This window comes from Patagioenas fasciata, chromosome 5 (assembly GCF_037038585.1).
Source record: "Patagioenas fasciata isolate bPatFas1 chromosome 5, bPatFas1.hap1, whole genome shotgun sequence".
Lineage (NCBI taxonomy): Eukaryota > Metazoa > Chordata > Aves > Columbiformes > Columbidae > Patagioenas > Patagioenas fasciata.
This window is the reverse complement of record NC_092524.1, coordinates 33,216,667-33,233,681: the sequence shown is the minus strand read 5'-3', so window position 1 is coordinate 33,233,681 and position 17,015 is coordinate 33,216,667. Positions and strand designations below refer to the sequence as shown.

The 17,015-nt window shown below is 35.8% G+C and overlaps 1 protein-coding gene across 5 annotated transcripts in view; it reads left to right on the top strand.

Annotated features, from left to right (window-relative positions):
* PCNX1 (pecanex 1) overlaps nucleotides 1-17,015 on the top strand; it is a 90,749-nt gene that overhangs the window by 47,644 nt on the left and 26,090 nt on the right. For all 5 annotated transcript variants that reach the window (XM_065839807.2, XM_065839804.2, XM_065839806.2 and 2 more), the window contains 10 exons: nucleotides 1,716-1,933; nucleotides 3,001-3,154; nucleotides 3,880-3,912; nucleotides 4,946-5,117; nucleotides 8,618-8,728; nucleotides 9,202-9,293; nucleotides 10,503-10,612; nucleotides 12,466-12,571; nucleotides 14,020-14,112; nucleotides 15,674-15,824. In XM_065839807.2, coding sequence (XP_065695879.1) covers nucleotides 1,716-1,933; nucleotides 3,001-3,154; nucleotides 3,880-3,912; nucleotides 4,946-5,117; nucleotides 8,618-8,728; nucleotides 9,202-9,293; nucleotides 10,503-10,612; nucleotides 12,466-12,571; nucleotides 14,020-14,112; nucleotides 15,674-15,824 — 1,240 coding nt within the window. The remainder of the gene's footprint in view (nucleotides 1-1,715; nucleotides 1,934-3,000; nucleotides 3,155-3,879; nucleotides 3,913-4,945; nucleotides 5,118-8,617; nucleotides 8,729-9,201; nucleotides 9,294-10,502; nucleotides 10,613-12,465; nucleotides 12,572-14,019; nucleotides 14,113-15,673; nucleotides 15,825-17,015) is intronic.

The window sequence follows — 17,015 nt, the reverse complement described above, 5'->3', positions numbered from 1 at the left end:
GGAAAAAAGGCAAAGGCCTATGCTGTTTCATAGTGCAAATAGCTTCAGAATGCCTTAGTTTTTTGATCTCTAAATCTTTTATATTGTTGTCAAGTCCAGATATATCTGTACTCTTAATTCTAACATCTGATATTGCTGTGTCATGCAAACAGTGCAAATGGTTGTGATTCTTAAGGTCATGATTCTTAAGCTAGGGAACCAAACTAAAGTATGTTCAAGTACCTAATGACCTGATCAAGATGAAAAAGGAAATAAGGATTCAGCATTTGGCGGAGGAGCAAGAGACCTCCATTTGCCTGGCCATGCTTTTCACCAAGAATGTGCTCTTCAAACCTGGTGTCTGGGTGTCTGCTCAAGGAACTTTCTTTGCTTTCCACCAGCCCTCTTGAAAATGTAGCCTTCGAAAAAGAGGTTGCATTGCTTGTTACTTGCTGTTGGTTTGCCAGTGTGGTCCTGTTGAAGGGAATGATTCTATTTTAAGGCAAATTCATATTTGTAGAAGCTTAGCCCATGTGCCTAAATTGAAATTTCTATTGAAATGTATTATTAATGCAACGAATGTTATGTTATGGTGATTCTACCTTTTAAGAATCCAAATTTTTAAAAAACTGTTAAGAAGTGCCTGTTTTCTGACACAGCTGATCTTGGATTGTACATTTTGTGGTTTTGAAATGCCTTTAGAAAGGGAGGGTTCCCGCTTGATGCTTTTGTTAGTATTTTTTCTGGGAAGGAGAAGCTGGCTGAGCACAGTTATAGAACACTGCTTTAGGAAGTCATGAAAATATTTTTCAAACAAATGTTAAACTTTAGGACAGTTGTTTAAAAACAAAAACAACCACCCAAAAACATGACACCAAACTCTAATTTTTACACTTAAAGGTGGTGATGGAGTATTTAGATTTTCGTCTTTTCTTAAAATATTGTGAAGATTTTTCATTAATTGACATTTTAATGTTGATATAGAATAAAGGGCAGTGCGTTAAGATGTTTCCTGGCATGTTAATTAAATTTGTGAAGTGGGGTAGATGGCATATACATACTGTAGTGACTTTTTAACCTTCTGAGCACTCTTCTTAAATGTCCTTTATGGTTGTTACCATGACTGTGATTTCAAGAGAGCTCTGGAGTGACAAACTACTAAATAAGTGGGAAGTATAGTAAGTCATAAGTAGTACTTGAGGAGTTAAGCCAGAGCATTCTTTTATTTGTCTGAGTATATTCCGAATGTAGTGAGTGTGAATTTGACCACTGATGCATGCATATGTTGCTTTGTCATGCAAAACCAAACATTTGGCATGGTTGTGCATGAAGATTAGCTGACTATAAAAATGTGTTGTAATTATTTAAATTCAGAATTGGGATATTCTTGTATTTGTTATTCCTGATCATATATCAGTTTACTTGTCTTCAAATTTGAAGTTTTCAGAGTAAATGGCGTAAGTGCTTGGATGACATGTTCATACTTCTTTTTAAATAAGGCATATGCTAAAATGCCAAACAGTTGTGTTATGCAAACTGTTACTACTGCTGGTGCTGTTCATTTGCTGTGATAAGGTCAGGAAAAGTAAAGTAGAAGCGTGAGAACTTACAGTGTTTAACATAGAGCTTCTCAAAAGTGAAACTAAAGAATTTTAGCAAGCTTTTTCAAAGCAGTTTTCAGTAGAACACAGTGCTATAATAAAAATGAGCTTCTGTTAATACTGACTTTCTTTTAGCTTTCTCTTCCTCAGATCAGGTTGAACAGGCTGCTGACCATGGATACAGATCTGCTGGAGCAGCAGGATATTGACCTGAGCCCTGACCTTCAGGACCACATGCAAACTCAAGAGGAAGCAGCTCAGAAAATCAAGCAGTACTATCGCTTTTGGATCCTGCCTAAGCTTTGGATTAGCATCAATTTTGATAGATTAACTCTTCTGGCTTTATTTGATAGGTGAGGTTTTTGTATGTTACTAGACTCAAAGTAACAATTGAAAAATGGTAACTGGACTGCAAGTAATACAGACAAAGCTATCTTTAGAGAATTGTACTTAATTACTATGCTTAAAGCTTAAAGAATAATACAAAACACAGTTTTATGGAAATAATGAAGGCTATTCCCCCTTTTCCTCTGATGATGCTGAAAATCTGAAGAAAAAAAACCAACCCTGACTTTTTGCAGGAGTGGGATGATAGAGTATTTGATCAAAAAGAGTGATTTGTTGCTAGTCTTTAAAGCTAGAAAATAACCTTTTCAAAAGAAACTTATTGAAAGGGCCTAGAACCTGGTATACACTTACATTATTTCAGCAAGTAGAGAGAATTTACCAGCTATTTCAAAGCCCTTTTCGAAAGGGTCATCTAATACTGTAGCCTGTTGTCCCTGCTGCATTTACGTAGTGGGATAAAATGAAGGTGACACTCTGACAGCCTCAGCTTTTGGTGTATATGGAAAATGTAAATTTTGGTAATAAACTTCCTTGAGATAAACAATATAGTAGTGATTCTGTTCAGGCACAATCACTGCTAATTCTTTTCCTAAGCACTACTAATATCATATGGAATTTTCTTTATTCCACTGGCGTATTTTATTCAGTGAGAGTATTTTTAGTTTCTTCATTACAAAGTCATGAATGACAGATTATATACAGACAAGCTATCTTGCATATGTTTTTCACAGGCTTGTAATCATCCTGTGTGGGCCTTGAATATAGACCAGGCTTCTGATTGAGCATTTGAATTATTTCCTAAGTTATCTGCTGCAGTTATCTTCTGCTGTTTAAAGGTCAATTGCATAACATACTCATTGTGTTGAGCTGTCATTGCAGTGCTGGTAGCTCCTAGCTTTGCTAAGAGTCAGTGTACTAGTGTAGTCTATACAAGTTCAAATCTGTTCTTAACTACTTTGGCACCAGCAGCATAATTCTTGTTACCTTCTGACCGGAAGTGTTCCCTTCCAGCTTTTTCAAGTCATAATTAGCTTTTAATTCCTTTTTTTTTTCCTTTTTCTCCCTGATACAGGAATCGTGAGATCCTGGAAAACGTATTAGCTGTCATCCTAGCTATTCTAGTTGCATTTCTGGGCTCTGTCCTTCTTATAGAGGGCTTTTTCAAGGATATTTGGGTCTTCCAGTTCTGCCTGGTAATAGCCAGTTGTCAATACTCACTATTGAAGGTATTTTAATCTTCACTTTCTATAAACAATATAGGTAACTTCCGTAGGGTGTTGCAGGCTGGTTAGAGCTTTAAGGAAAAAAACCTGCATGTTTATTATTTAAAAAGAAGTGACTAAGGTCCAACTTCATGAAAAGTTTGAAGATGATCATGCAAGGTCACTTCACCAGAATGCTTTTGCGTATGTTTGTTAAACCTTTGTTTTTCTCGTGCACTTATTTCCTCCAAGAGGAGTACATTGTTACTGGTTAAAAACAGCCTACAAACTAAACTTTATTCTTGTTTTGATTTGCTTTTCCTTTTTTAGTGGAATCACTTCAATGAATTCATATTAATCAATTATATCCAAGTAGCTTTTTATCAGAATCATAGTTTTTATTAGACAATGGTTAATAGTACTTTTGTAATTTAAGAATGATTGTTTATTTCCTTATGATTAGAGTATAAGGATGAAAATTTGATTTAAATTTAAAGTGCCTAGCACATTTTGTGTTTAAAATAGGGAAAAGTTTAAAAATGAGGCCTTTTTAAAAAACTTTGGCTAGAGACATACTCTTTGAACAGATTTTTATGGTTTAATACATTGTGTTATTTAAAGGCTGTAGAGTGGTTTGACAATTGTAAAATTCATTATCGATTTTAAAATAACTTAAGAAATGATGAGAGGAGGAGTAAATGGACTTATCTGTAGATTGGGTAACTTTCCTCTTTCCATTTTGGTTTCAGAGTGTTCAACCAGATTCTTCTTCCCCTCGACATGTAAGTCATGGCCATGTGCCACTGTAGTGACCTGTAGATGTAGAACTTCCACAGGGAACTGTTCTTTGATGTTTTTTACATACCACCATATAAGGCACAAGAGGCTTATTTTGTCTTAGTGTGTGGGAAGGGAACTGATACTATTTCCTGCACCCCATAAGCTTTGTTTTTAGTAAATCATGTCTTCACTGTTTGAAGCCTAGCTTTTGCTATAGAGCCATATCATCATAGGGTTTTTGATGAATACTTAGTATTCAAGCAATTATAGTGAGAAGTATTCTTAATGTTGTAATTTGTTATGCTGGCATGAACTGACACAGCGCTGGTATTCTATTCTGGTCTTGTAGATCATTCAGTTGTCCTAGTGCGCATACAGCCTTATTTTTTCACTCTAAGCTGAGTATGCAATGCTCTAGTGAGCATTAACATTTGAGCATGGAAATGTTAATGTGCTAGTGTTGCACAATATGTTTATGTTCTATTGTGCATCTGCTAGATTGCCAAGACAAGATATTTTATGTCTTAAATAAGATATGAAAAAGTATTATTTCTCTGCAGCAAGTCATTTATTATATATTAAGTAATAAGTTGTATGTTTTAATGAACACAAAAATACAGGGTTTTGTTTTGTTTTGTTTTCCTAGCAGGAGCAGTATCGGCGTAATAAACTTTATTTGCTTTCTCTTCAAAATTATTCTTTCTTGCTTAAGAAACCTAGTCAGAGTTTTTCTCGCATTTAGGATTGCAAGAAATGTGCTTTAAAACTTAGTGAAGAGTAAGGGCGAATGTATCTTGGCCTAACTTAATCTAATTGTTGTGTCCTTCCTATATTGAAGCCACAAAAAAACCCATATACTGCAAGGCAATGCGTTAATGACTTTATGAACAAAACTTAAGGATATGTTGGGATAACAGCACGTTATTTGATGAACAATGATTGTGGTTGTGAAATTATCTGTAACAGAATACTAACTATCATTGTACTATTAGTGAAACATGTTCTCTTTTTTTTCTTTTTTTTTTTTTTTAACAGGGTCATAATCGTATCATAGCCTATAGTAGGCCTGTATATTTCTGTTTATGTTGTGGTCTTATTTGGCTGTTGGATTATGGCAGCAGAAACATATCCACAACAAGATTCAGGTTGTATGGAATGGCTTTCACCAACCCTTTGCTGCTGCTGTCAGCCAGGGACTTAGTTATAGGTGAGTGGCTTTTCCATGGATTTGAATTGTTTGCTTTGCCACAGTAGATTTTTTTTTTTCTCCACTCTGCATCTTGTTATTACACTGTTGCATTATCACCTTTTAAATGCAGTTCATTGAAGTTTCCTTTCCGAAGAGTAGTTTTTGCTTTGATGAAGTTTATTGGGAAATTCCCCTCTTCTATAGCTTTGCTGTGACAAACTGCAGAGGTGTTGCTCAGTAGGTAAAGAAACATTTTGATTTGGACTCGTTCATACTCTTTAGAGGGGCTTGTGGCAAATGAGTAGGTGTTCTCTTAAATCAGATTATTTGTGTTTAGCAATCATGTAGAACAGTAGGGATACAATTTTAGAAAACATTATAGACAGATTTAATCTTATTTAATCTGTCTCTTCTCAGAGCAGGCCTATCAGCAATACCAAAAATATAATTTTGGGAGGTATGAGGTACTTTCCTTGTATTCTGAACAGCACAGTGCATTTACAGTACTGCTGGCATCTAATACCTCATCCCCTCACCCCCCCAAAAAAACCCAAAACAAAACAGCCCCCCACCAGCAAAAACAAAAACAAAAACAAAAAAAACCACCAAACAAAAACAACAACAAACCTTTTCCCTATTTACTTAGAAAATTACTGAAGATAGTTGCAGCTACTTAATCTCAGACAGAGCCTATAGAAAGGAGAGAATGAATGTGACCATTTGAAGACCATCTTATCATGTTAACTTTATGCATGTTCTTTAATGGAGCAAAACTTTTTGGTGATCCACTTTGGATCACTTCTTTGGAGGGGAAAGAGAATCTCTTAAGAATTAATCTGAATTGAACACACTTGTTCCTCAGTTGCAACAAAATATCTGTGCATGAAAGACTGCAGCAGTTAAAGATGTGATGACTGCATGCCTCCAGTTCTTGGGCAGTCTTCTGTCCAAGAAAAATTAAAACTTGGTCTTGATTTTGATTCTTCATATGTATTTTTAAAAATTCACTTATTAATTAATAAAAATTACTCACTCTGGCATTCTGGGAATTAATTTTTGTTACTTGATTTTTAGGAACATCTTGAATTTCATACCTCGTACTGTTTCTCCCTTTGACTTTGTGCTAGTAAATCTGCATTTAAACCTCTAGAGAGAAATGGTCAAAGCTTCTTATTTATGAAAAGAGTATTGTCTAGGCATTTCCAAAGGTGCTTTTCTACAGATTCTATGGATCTACTCATGCACTGGCATACTTCATTCTGTATCTGTGATGGATAAAGAAGTTAATTCAGCAGATACTTTTGACTCATTCAATATATAAGACTAGGTTAATTTCCCCTGTTTACGCTCTGTCAATGTCAGAAGTCTTTTCTTCCCTTTCCTGTCACTTTGAGGCATTTTGCCATAATGTATACCCATATCCCCATAAGGTAATACAGATGGGTGTGTGTAGGTGGTGTGTTGTATTGTAGAAGTGACCTACTTTTAAAAGTACTTAAGAGTCTTTTTCAGTTTTAAAAAGATGTGCTGGCATCTTTACTAGGCCATGTCTATTTTGGGATTAGCTTTTAAAACTACTTAGTTCGAGAGTTCTGAATGTTTTTTGATCCTTATATTTTACTGTTCTTCTTAGGTATCTTGCACTAGCTTATGTGGTTACTATTTCTTAGCAGTTCTACCAGTAAAAATCAAATTGTTAGAACAGCTCTCTCATTTCTTAAAACAAAAACCCAGACTTGCCCCTCTCCCCTGGCAACACCACCACAATGCAGCCCTCCCCCCACCCCCCCCTTTCAGCAACTCTTAATGTTGCTGGAGCACTGTTTCAAAAAGTGTGTATGGCAAAGCAAGCTGGCTACTGGCAAACATACTTTGTTCAAACATAAAGTCACAATCTCAGCTGCCTTTTTTCCCATTCCCAGGCATAGCCACTAGAACACCACAGGAGCAGGGCAAGGCAAACTTTCTGTTTCGATAACGTAATTGCTGTGTCCTTGCCAACAGACAAGTGAGGGCTGGCGTAGATGTATTTATTTTGTGTTCCACATATTAGACTTGATCACTTGGTCTCAATCTGCTCCACACTTATAACAATTATTTTTTGTTTTCACCTAGGTGGTCCCCATTAGAGAGCAAATCTGTTGTGGGCTTTAAAAGCCATTAAAAATGTTGGCTTTCTACTACTCTATAAATCATGTATTTTCAGATCTATTCTGTAATTTTATTTGCAATGGACACGAGATAGTTCAACTTACAGGTCTTCATGAAACATCTTTTCAACCTGTCAGTGAGAGAATACTTTATCATTTGCCTCCTATACAAGCTTCCTTGAGTAATGATTTGAGATAAAAGTTCTGACTTGAGGATTCTGAAAAAAATTTTCTTCAGGTTCCGAGTATCTAGTCCTTTGTCTTACATTTCCTAATTTGTATCAGTAAAGAGATGCAGAACTCAATGTTTTTTCCAAGCTCTGAACCTACATGATTTTAAACAACATTTAGTTATTTAACTTTACAAAGGAGTAGGGAGAAAGAAAATTAGATTGAGTACCCATCTCTTTGTAAATATTTCTAATGTGATATCCTTTAGTATCCAGTTATTCTGTGAATGTAAAGGTAGAAACAAAAATTGAGACTTGTGATTTTTTTACAGGATACTCTATTTCTTCAGTTTGTCACTGAAGCTAGAAATCAATAAGATTTTCTAAAATATTCCCTAAATTGCTAGATTTTTGTCTGCTAGGGTTATTTTCGTGTTTGGATGCTTCTGTCCCTCAAAACTGAGAACTTACGATATGCTGCTGCTTGTGAATTATGTCTGAACTACTTAATAGTTGTGTAAAATATTATTTCCTTTTATTCCTTAAGATGGTAAGTAATGTATCAGTCGGGACAATCATCCTCTGTATTAAAATTAAATGGCATTTGTTTATCTTTGCGTTCTTAAGTTCTGTAATTTGCATAAGTTTTGATGGTTCATACAGTTATGCATTTTCCTTAAAAAAATAATTTAGAATTAGAACTGTTTAGAATTGGTGTGGGAAAATGAGTAAAATTGTCAGACATTATTAATGGTAGAAAACCCAGAGGTGAAATGCTTGGCCTCTTACATCCATATGGCTGGTGTTAACTTGCTCCTGTAACTCCAGACAGGCAGTTAGGCTTGGATAAGTCTAATTTACAATGACTAAAAATTTACAGCTTGTCTAATCTGTAAACACTCTTGGCTGATCTTTGTTAAATAAAACTGGAAAGTCTAAATTGGCTTGCATCTGTTTCTACAGTGATTAAAATGGAAGTACAAGAAATCTTCTTACTATTGGTCTATATAGCCTCTATATTTAGTCAGTTCTGAGTCACTGAAGTAGAGATTTATATCATGTATGCTTACTGTAGAAGTACTTCAGTGATGTTGAGTCAAGGGGTGTGTGTGATACCCTAGAACTGAAACTGAAGAGTACATTATCATGCTATATTTTTCATATTCACCACTTTTTCAACTATTTGTTTCCTCCGTAGTGTTTACACTATGTTTCCCTATAGTATTCTTCATTGGTCTCCTGCCTCAGGTGAATACATTTGTGATGTATCTGTGTGAACAGCTGGATATTCATGTCTTCGGTGGCAATGGTGAGTGTTGTTTTTTATGTAAGTGGCAAAAGATTACATTACAATTAGCCATTAGATTAGGAGCAGCCATCAGATTAATAGGCTAGTTAAAAAATTTAGCGGTTACACTATTTGTATTACTACACTCTAAACAAAGAATACTAATTGTACTTTTGAAAAGGCTAAAGGTCTTCTGATTGATTATTGAGAAATAGATTTACTGTCCTAGTAAGTGTCCAAAAGTATACTTTCCGTCTCAACTGGTTTCTCTTGACATTGTTAACAATTTCCATAGTATTACTCCTGAATAAATTGCTCTTTGAAAAAATCATTTGTAGGGGAAAATATGAGTAGTTGCTGTCAGTGGGATTTACTTTAATGTCAGGAGGGTGTTGCAACTAGGGGGTTGATGTCTTTAAACAATCTGAAGTGTTTTGTATTCTAACCTAGTTACATGACACTTTATTTTTTTCTTTCTTTTCTATGAAATTCAGCTACCACAAGCCTGCTTGCAGCACTTTACAGTTTTATCTGTAGTATTGTGGCAGTAGCATTGTTATATGGACTGTGCTATGGTGCCCTGAAGGTGAGCAAAATTTTAGACCCAGCATAACATATGTGTTTTGGATTTTGTTTTCTGCTTCCTAGTACCTTAGATACCTAAATATGCAGAAAGTTAACTAGAAATATTAGTGTCATTTGATAGGGTTTTATACTTGCTCAGCTGTGCTGTCAAAAAAGGAGATGCAATGCAGGAACAAAGCATATTTCTTGCTTTTAAAAAGTATATGATTTGTGCCTGCACTAATGGGGTGGGTTTTTTTGGTTGAAAACATGACATTGACCTTCAGTTTCATTCTACATTGATTCCTGAAAAAAATGCCGTAAGCAGCTTGTTTCTAGCACAGTCTTCATGTATTTGTTTATTAACCTCTCAAAGTGCTCATGTGAGTATTGTCTCCAGTGCTTCAAACCGGAAATAGTCTTTTCAAATTAATTCTTACTTGAAAAGAAACCAGGAAATAGTTTGTAGTGTCAAAGTGAAGATGTGTGCCTATCTAAAATGTTCAATTGGCTGGCAAAGGGGGAGGGAAAAAACAAAAAAGCCACAACCATACAGCTTTTCCTTGCTTTAAATGCCATTCTGTCTGGGTTCACAATTAATTGTAGCATGTGCACCTTCCAACTCAGAATTGACTGGCTTTTTTCCACCTTGGTGCAGAGAGTAATAAGTTGCTAGAGGAAATACTCCCATGGTACTCTCGCCTGCAGAAGATCATGAGCTTTCTGTGAATTTGTATGTTGGTCTCATTAGCCTTTGTAAACACATCTGTTCAAGATAAACAGGCTTTAACAAAGAATCTCTGTCTCATCTTTGCGGACCCAGTAGGGATCACGAAAACAAATAAAACCACTAGTTTAATCTGAATTCAGCACACTAGAAAAAATAAATCTGAGTAAAAACATACATAACTTTGAAAATCAATAACTGATTAAACTCTGAAGAACCTGTGGTCTCAAGGAATGCAGGGAATTCTTCATAAGATTATAAAAGCTGACTGTTTAATGATTAAGATGATATAGGCTTAAGGGATGTACCCTATATTAGAATATCTGATCTGTAGTTAGGCAGAGGTAAATATTGAACAATTTTTTTTTGTACTAAAAGTCCTGTTTCATTTTTGTGGAATTGTAGTTAACTTTTCCATTTTATTACTACAACATACTTATTTGACACACAAGAATTAAGTGTGTTATACTGTCTCTTTTATTAACATTTCATTTCTGTCTCCAGGATTCTTGGGATGGGCAGCATATTCCAGTTCTCTTCTCCATATTTTGTGGTTTGTTAGTGGCAATATCGTATCATCTCAGCAGACAAAGCAGTGACCCTTCTGTACTTTTGTAAGTGACTCAGTTTCCGAAGGAAGAAGCAAGTTGCAAGGGAATGTTATTTATAATGGTAGATATTAGTACTGTTTGAACTGGTAGTCACCAGCATTATCAAAAATAGTATCATATTGGCTCAGTAATTGGAGAGAATCTCAAGTTTTGCAATTAGTTTCTCCTCTAACAACAACTTTTTTTTGTGACTTCTGGCAAATCACTTGCATGCCAAAATCTGCTTTAACTGCCTGGTGATGTTCTCTAAATTGCCAGTCAGGTGGTGTCTTTCTGCTAGCACCTTTGTGCTGAACAACCTGTGCCCCATTCTGTATTTAAAGTAGTATTCAAAGCACTTGCTTAAGCTGAAGCCCACATGTGGATTTTTTGAACTGTTTCTCTCACTTTGTTACTGTGTTCTCATCTTGCAAATGTGCTCAAAATGGTTGTTCAAATAACTTCTTCTCAGATGCAAAATAAGGTTCTGTTTTGATGATGAGCGTTCCTATCTAGCGTGGGGAAACATGTATTCATGTTGCTGCTCTGAGTTGGAGTATTGATCTGATTATGAGAGTATTTCTGATTTGGTTAATAATTACATGTGTAAAACAAAATAGTTCCAGTAGGAGGAACACCTCCCACAGAATAGCCAATAGATGCTCAGTTGCATACCTGGGTTAGGCAGAGCTTGAACTTGGACTTAAATTTAGCCATAATGTTGGATGAATTTGATAAGCAGTAGTCGGGAGTAGATACTGAGTGGCCTCTTCTGTGAGCAGGGAGATTAATGATTTGTGAGTATTCAGACAGAAGGAAAACTCTTATATTTGGACTGGCAACTAAACCTTGTCCAGTTACTTAGTTCAGGTGACTTTACTCCATTGGTATGAGGTCCTTGTCCCTAAATACCTGGCATTTAGTTCTTTCCAAGTACCAAAGCCTGAATGCTAATGTTTGACTTGTAAATGTATCTATTTAGCCAGTTCTGGCACAGTTACACATTGCAATATGTAGTTGTCTTTGAAGATCTAGGCCTCATTCTGTAGTGATTTTCCTGTCCGTAAAATGAAATTAGACATTTCTGTACCATTTCTGTACCACACAGGGTATTGTAAGAAACATCATGTTGAGGGGTTGCGAGACACTTAGATATGGCTAGCAGTGCTGCATATGGTCTTCTCAAAGCTTAGGTTATAAGTGTGGTGGTTTCTTTTTTTTGTTTGTGTTTTTTTTGTGTGTGTGTGTTTTGTTTGTTTTTGTTTGGTTTTTTCCTGGGGGGGAGGGGGACAGGAGGGGGTGGGTTTGTTTGGTTGGTTGGTTTTGGTTTTTAGGGCTTTAGTACCAGCAAGGTCTGTGAAGAATGTAGTAGTTTGATCAGCATAGCTAGTTATTTAGTCAGGACACTTTTTTTTTTTTTTTGCGGGGAGGGGTTACAGTTGAAGTTTGAATTAAAACAAGGAATTATTGGTTTTCTACTTGGTGTTGATAAATAGACCACTTGTGAACTTTGCTCTGAGTTACATTTCTCTTCAGTTATTTATGAACTAAAGTTTTGTTTCATGAGTGCTAAGAATACCACTTGAAATTCAGTATTTGTTCAGTTACCTGTATTGGTACTGGAGACACTGCTGTTTGAACAATATCTGGCTACTTATCTTTAATGGTGATCATTGTGTACAACCAGAGAACTAATTCTTTTATAAAGTTGAGATCTCATCTGTGTAGATTTCCTCAGCCATGTGAAAGCACTACATATACCAGGATTATTTTTTCTTGTAATAAACTTGTAATAGAAGAATAACAAAGTCAAAAGTTCTAAAACCACATAGAACAATACATGCTTTTCAATGGCTTTTTTTTTCACTGTCTTAAAGCTCCTTAGTGCAATCAAAATTTTTTCCTAATTCTGAAGACAAAAACCCTGAGGATCCTCTGTCTGAAGTAAAAGATCCTTTACCTGAGAAGCTTAGAAATTCTGTGGTAAGTAGGATTTTTAATTATTCTTTTAATTCAGTCTAAGCATTTACTATGTATGTTTGTATAGCATCAGTCTGGATCTTGGCTCACAACACTTGGTAAATATGATGGTGTTAATTAGAATAGATATCAGTGTTTTCTTTAAATCTGCAGATGAACCAATATACTACACTAAGAATATAGTGTTTATATTGCATTTTAAGTTATTTAAAAGGAGGCATGTGAGAACTGGAGTTTCCTAGTGTGAATTCAGTGAAGTATCATTGAGGATTTTCTTCTAGGTCATATTGATAGTAATAAATGGTAACTTGCTTTTGTATGGAAGTTAGCAGGGAAGAGTTATTGGTGGCAAAACTGTATTAACTCAGAATTTGTAGTAATTGTGAGTAAGAGCTTTGTGTTCACTGTTCCAGAAGGAGAAAATAAAAATGGTGGAAACCATTGGGGGTTTTTTTGTGATTTTATTTTTTAAGAGCAGATGTAACCTGTTCTGTTTACTTTGGCACGTACTCTGAATTTTTAGTACAAATTCACTCTAAGTATTTATGAAAGTAGTAATATTTAAACCTTGTTCTTTTTCACACAGTGGAGCAGTAAGTAAAAAGACTTAAGGAGATTTTTATGTTTAACATGTACAAATGAAGTTTGAATATTCATTTAACCTTGTGTACGTCTCAACTGTAGGGTAATAATCCTGTAGAAAAGTTGTATCCCAAGAAGTTAAGGCCTTGCACTGATAACTGCTCGGTGTAATTACTTGGCCGATTTGGGGTAGTAACTCCTTTTAATGATTTTTTTGGACTGGAAATATTAGTACTGTATTTAGAGTTGGGAATAGGTCTAAACCTGGAGGCTTGAGTTGTAGCAGCTCTATGTATGTATTGCCCCCTTGTGACTGAGTCTGGCATGACTCATTTTGTTAATTTTTTTGCCTGTTATCCACAGTTTTTAGGGGTAACAGAAAATCCAGACTCATTCCTCAGAGTTATTCCAAAGCTGTCCTTCACCTTCCTGCAGAGGAGGGGGTAGAAGGATTAAAGAGCCTAGATATTCCAGCTAGTTGTTGGCTCTGTCTAGGCAGCTGTTTTCAAGAGCTCTTAATTGACCCAAATTCTTAGATCACAAATGGGAAATTGGGTCAGCACTTCCAGCTCTTCTGTCAGTGCTGTAGAGGGTCTCTATACCCCATCACAGTCCAGAATGAGAGAATATATTTGGTATATTAACTTCTTATGCTTGACTTTGGGTATGTGTCCTTCTACTTAACTCATTTGAAATAATGGTCCTAGCTGCAATATTTATGTTGTGAAATTTCTGATCATTTCACTGGAAGTAATTAACACTGGCATAATTTCGAAATCTTTAATCAGTTATTGGTGATGGGTATGAAGAGTCTGAAGAGGACAACCAAAGCTCGTATTTTCTAAAATTGTTCTGTTTTGACTTCCCAGAGTGAACGCCTGCAGTCTGACCTGATTGTGTGTATAGTCATTGGTGTACTCTATTTTGCAATTCACGTCAGTACGGTATTTACAGTTTTACAGGTAAGCTGTTCCATAGTCTGCCATTTGTCTTCTCTATTCAAACATTCTAATGCATTCTAGTGCACAGTGCACTGGTGTAGTGCATTGTGTCTTCTGACTAGATTTAGATGGTCTTTAAAAATATAGTGTAACAAGTATATGACTGAAGATCTTTACATTCTGGTTTTGTGTGCTTAAAACTTCTTTCCCTGTTCTTTCCTAGTTTCTTCTTAGATTCTGGGGTTTTATTTTAATCTCTGAAGAAAAAAAAATGCCTTCTTTTGCTTCATCCATCTCAGTTAAATAGTGTCAGTATTGTTTTGGAGTAAGGAAAAATGAACTTTAAGAAACAAACCTTTTAAACTCTTTTTAAAGATTGAGCTGAACTCACCAATTGCTTGCTAGCGTGGCTGTGTGTAGACTCTAGTATAGGGGAGTACTCTGAGCTGGAATGGTTATTTACAGGACTTGAATGAGCCTTTGAATTTCAAGTTTTTTACTTGTCTATCTAGCTAATACTGCTACTTCAGATACTTTTAATGTGCATCTGTGACTCCTGCTTGATGATGATGATATGGGATCAGATCCTGTGCTTGCATTTGTTTAAAGGCATTTGCCTAAGGAATTGCAGTTGCTGAATTTATTTTGGTGTTCCTGTAATGAAATCATTGGTTAGCTTATGGACAGCCTTATGTCAGGCAAATGAAAGTTTCCTGCATCTATTTAGAAGGTTTTTACCCTTCCACTGATACCTACAGTTAAAGAAAGCAGTTTTAAAAAGCATGTGTGCAGGTAGCTTCCTGGTTTTCAGGTGAAGTGTCCTGTTTAAGCAGGTGTACTAGTTTTTCCTAAGGAAAATATCTCTTCTATTGTATGGCTGGACTTCAGTATTCCTCCTTGATTGCTTTCTCCCACATTTGAGAAATTTGGCTGTATGTTCTTCACCAGTTCTGTAGCTCAATAGGCTTAGGCTTCACGGAGTTTCTGAATCAAGAGCTTATAACAAGGTAATGGAATATTAATTGTGCTGTACCGTATCTAGAAATATAGGGAAAATGTTAATGTTTAGAAAGCATTACTGTAAAATCCAGCCTTCATACCATGTTAATATAGTACTATTTAATGACTTTGGTGAAGGAGTTCAGTCTTGGTGGAGACTTCCTATCCACCTTCTTCTCAGGAGACTGATGATTTGTTTTTCCTTATGCTTATACCTCCTTTTGTCTGGCAGACAGAAATGTAAATTGGGTTTAGCTATGAAAGGATAATAGCTTTATAATTTGTAAGATGAAATGGAGATGGGTCAAAAACAATGGACTATGAAGGAAGATCAGTGTACTATTTTTACTCTAAAATGCTTTTCGACTTAGTGAAAATTTGTTAGAAAAAGATGGTTTATTCTCTCACAGGCATTTCTTGTTTGGTCTTAAAAATTTGTAGTACAGCTTCTCATGAAGAACTGTTCCCAACTTACTAATTAATACAGGAGCATTTGCCTAGATGCTGGAAGAGGTATTGCAATATTAGTGTATGATTTCATTTATGAAACACAAACCTTAATTTTTCCAATTCTTCTTTTTAGCCTATTTTAAGTTATGTTCTCTATGCATTGGTGGGTACGGTAGGCTTTGTGACCCATTATGTTCTGCCTCAACTCCGAAAGCAACTTCCTTGGCATTGCTTTTCTCACCCGTTGCTGAAAACCAAGGAATACTATCAATTTGAAGTCCGAAGTAAGTATCATTTATAACACTTTCTTGAACTTGTTATGGTTGCTGACCAACTTGTGTTACTTACTGATACTCTCTATTTTTTCTTTATTATTCTCATCAGTGGAGTATGTAATGACATCTGGTATAGAAATATCTTAGTTTCTCAGTTCCTCATGCTTTGATTCAGCGACATTTTAGGTATTTATTAACTGATGTTGACAATACATGACGTGCTAACATCTCAGAGCAGTTCCATTAAAGCAGTCTTCAAAATCTTAAGTTGTGAAGTTTGGCCTAATTGCTTAATATTTTTTGTAAAGGTAGAGTATGTTTCACTAGATATTTCTTCAAGATAGTATGTCTTCAAATGTTCTGGAGGATTAGTTATGGTGAACACTGTCAGAGATATCACCTTGGCATGGGTTTGATTCTTAATGGTATTGTTGACATGTATAACAATAGAAGGTAGCGCAAGTAGCCTGCTAATGGAAAAACACACTAAAGGACCAGTCTTGCTAGTTGATCTGCATAGACACACTCCTGCACCTCATGTTGAAGCTGTGTCAGTGGCTAGTTGTCCTTATGGTTTCTGGTGTAGAAAATGAACTTCGTTTTTTTCTGGGGCTTATCTGGGCATGTGCAGTCATTCATAGCAGCAAAGTGGGCTGGGCCCTTTTCTAGCCTCTTCCAAGTATACCTTTACCCTTTATGTATGCAGCATTGTTTAATATAACTTTTGACATAGGCTCTTCCAACCTATATTTGTACTGCCTTGTAAAATTTTCTCATTTTCATTTGCATCAATTTGAAATATGGCAGTCCTGTAACGTATTTTGCAATTATTGTAGAACTTTAAAGAAGTTCTAATGTCTCAGACATTTGTGTTGGCAGGTTACGTATGCTCTTTTATATCGTAGAATCATAAACCAGGAATCTTTTGGTTTGAATGTGGTTGGAAAACATCCTGTTGCATGAGAGAAGATGTGTAATGTCAAACAGCTTCAGCAGTATCAGTCCTGAAATTATTGAAGAAGTGGCAAACCAGTTTGTTTCCTGCCATGTGCAGTGAGCAAGAAGCTTGCGAACTGTTCAATTATAATACATTTTGTATAGATGTGTAACAGTGCAAAACTCTACTGGGTCTACCAACAGTAGCTTACAGGGAGCTTCTCTTTATTTCAGTTAGAGAAAACAATGAAAGTCCAGTGCGAG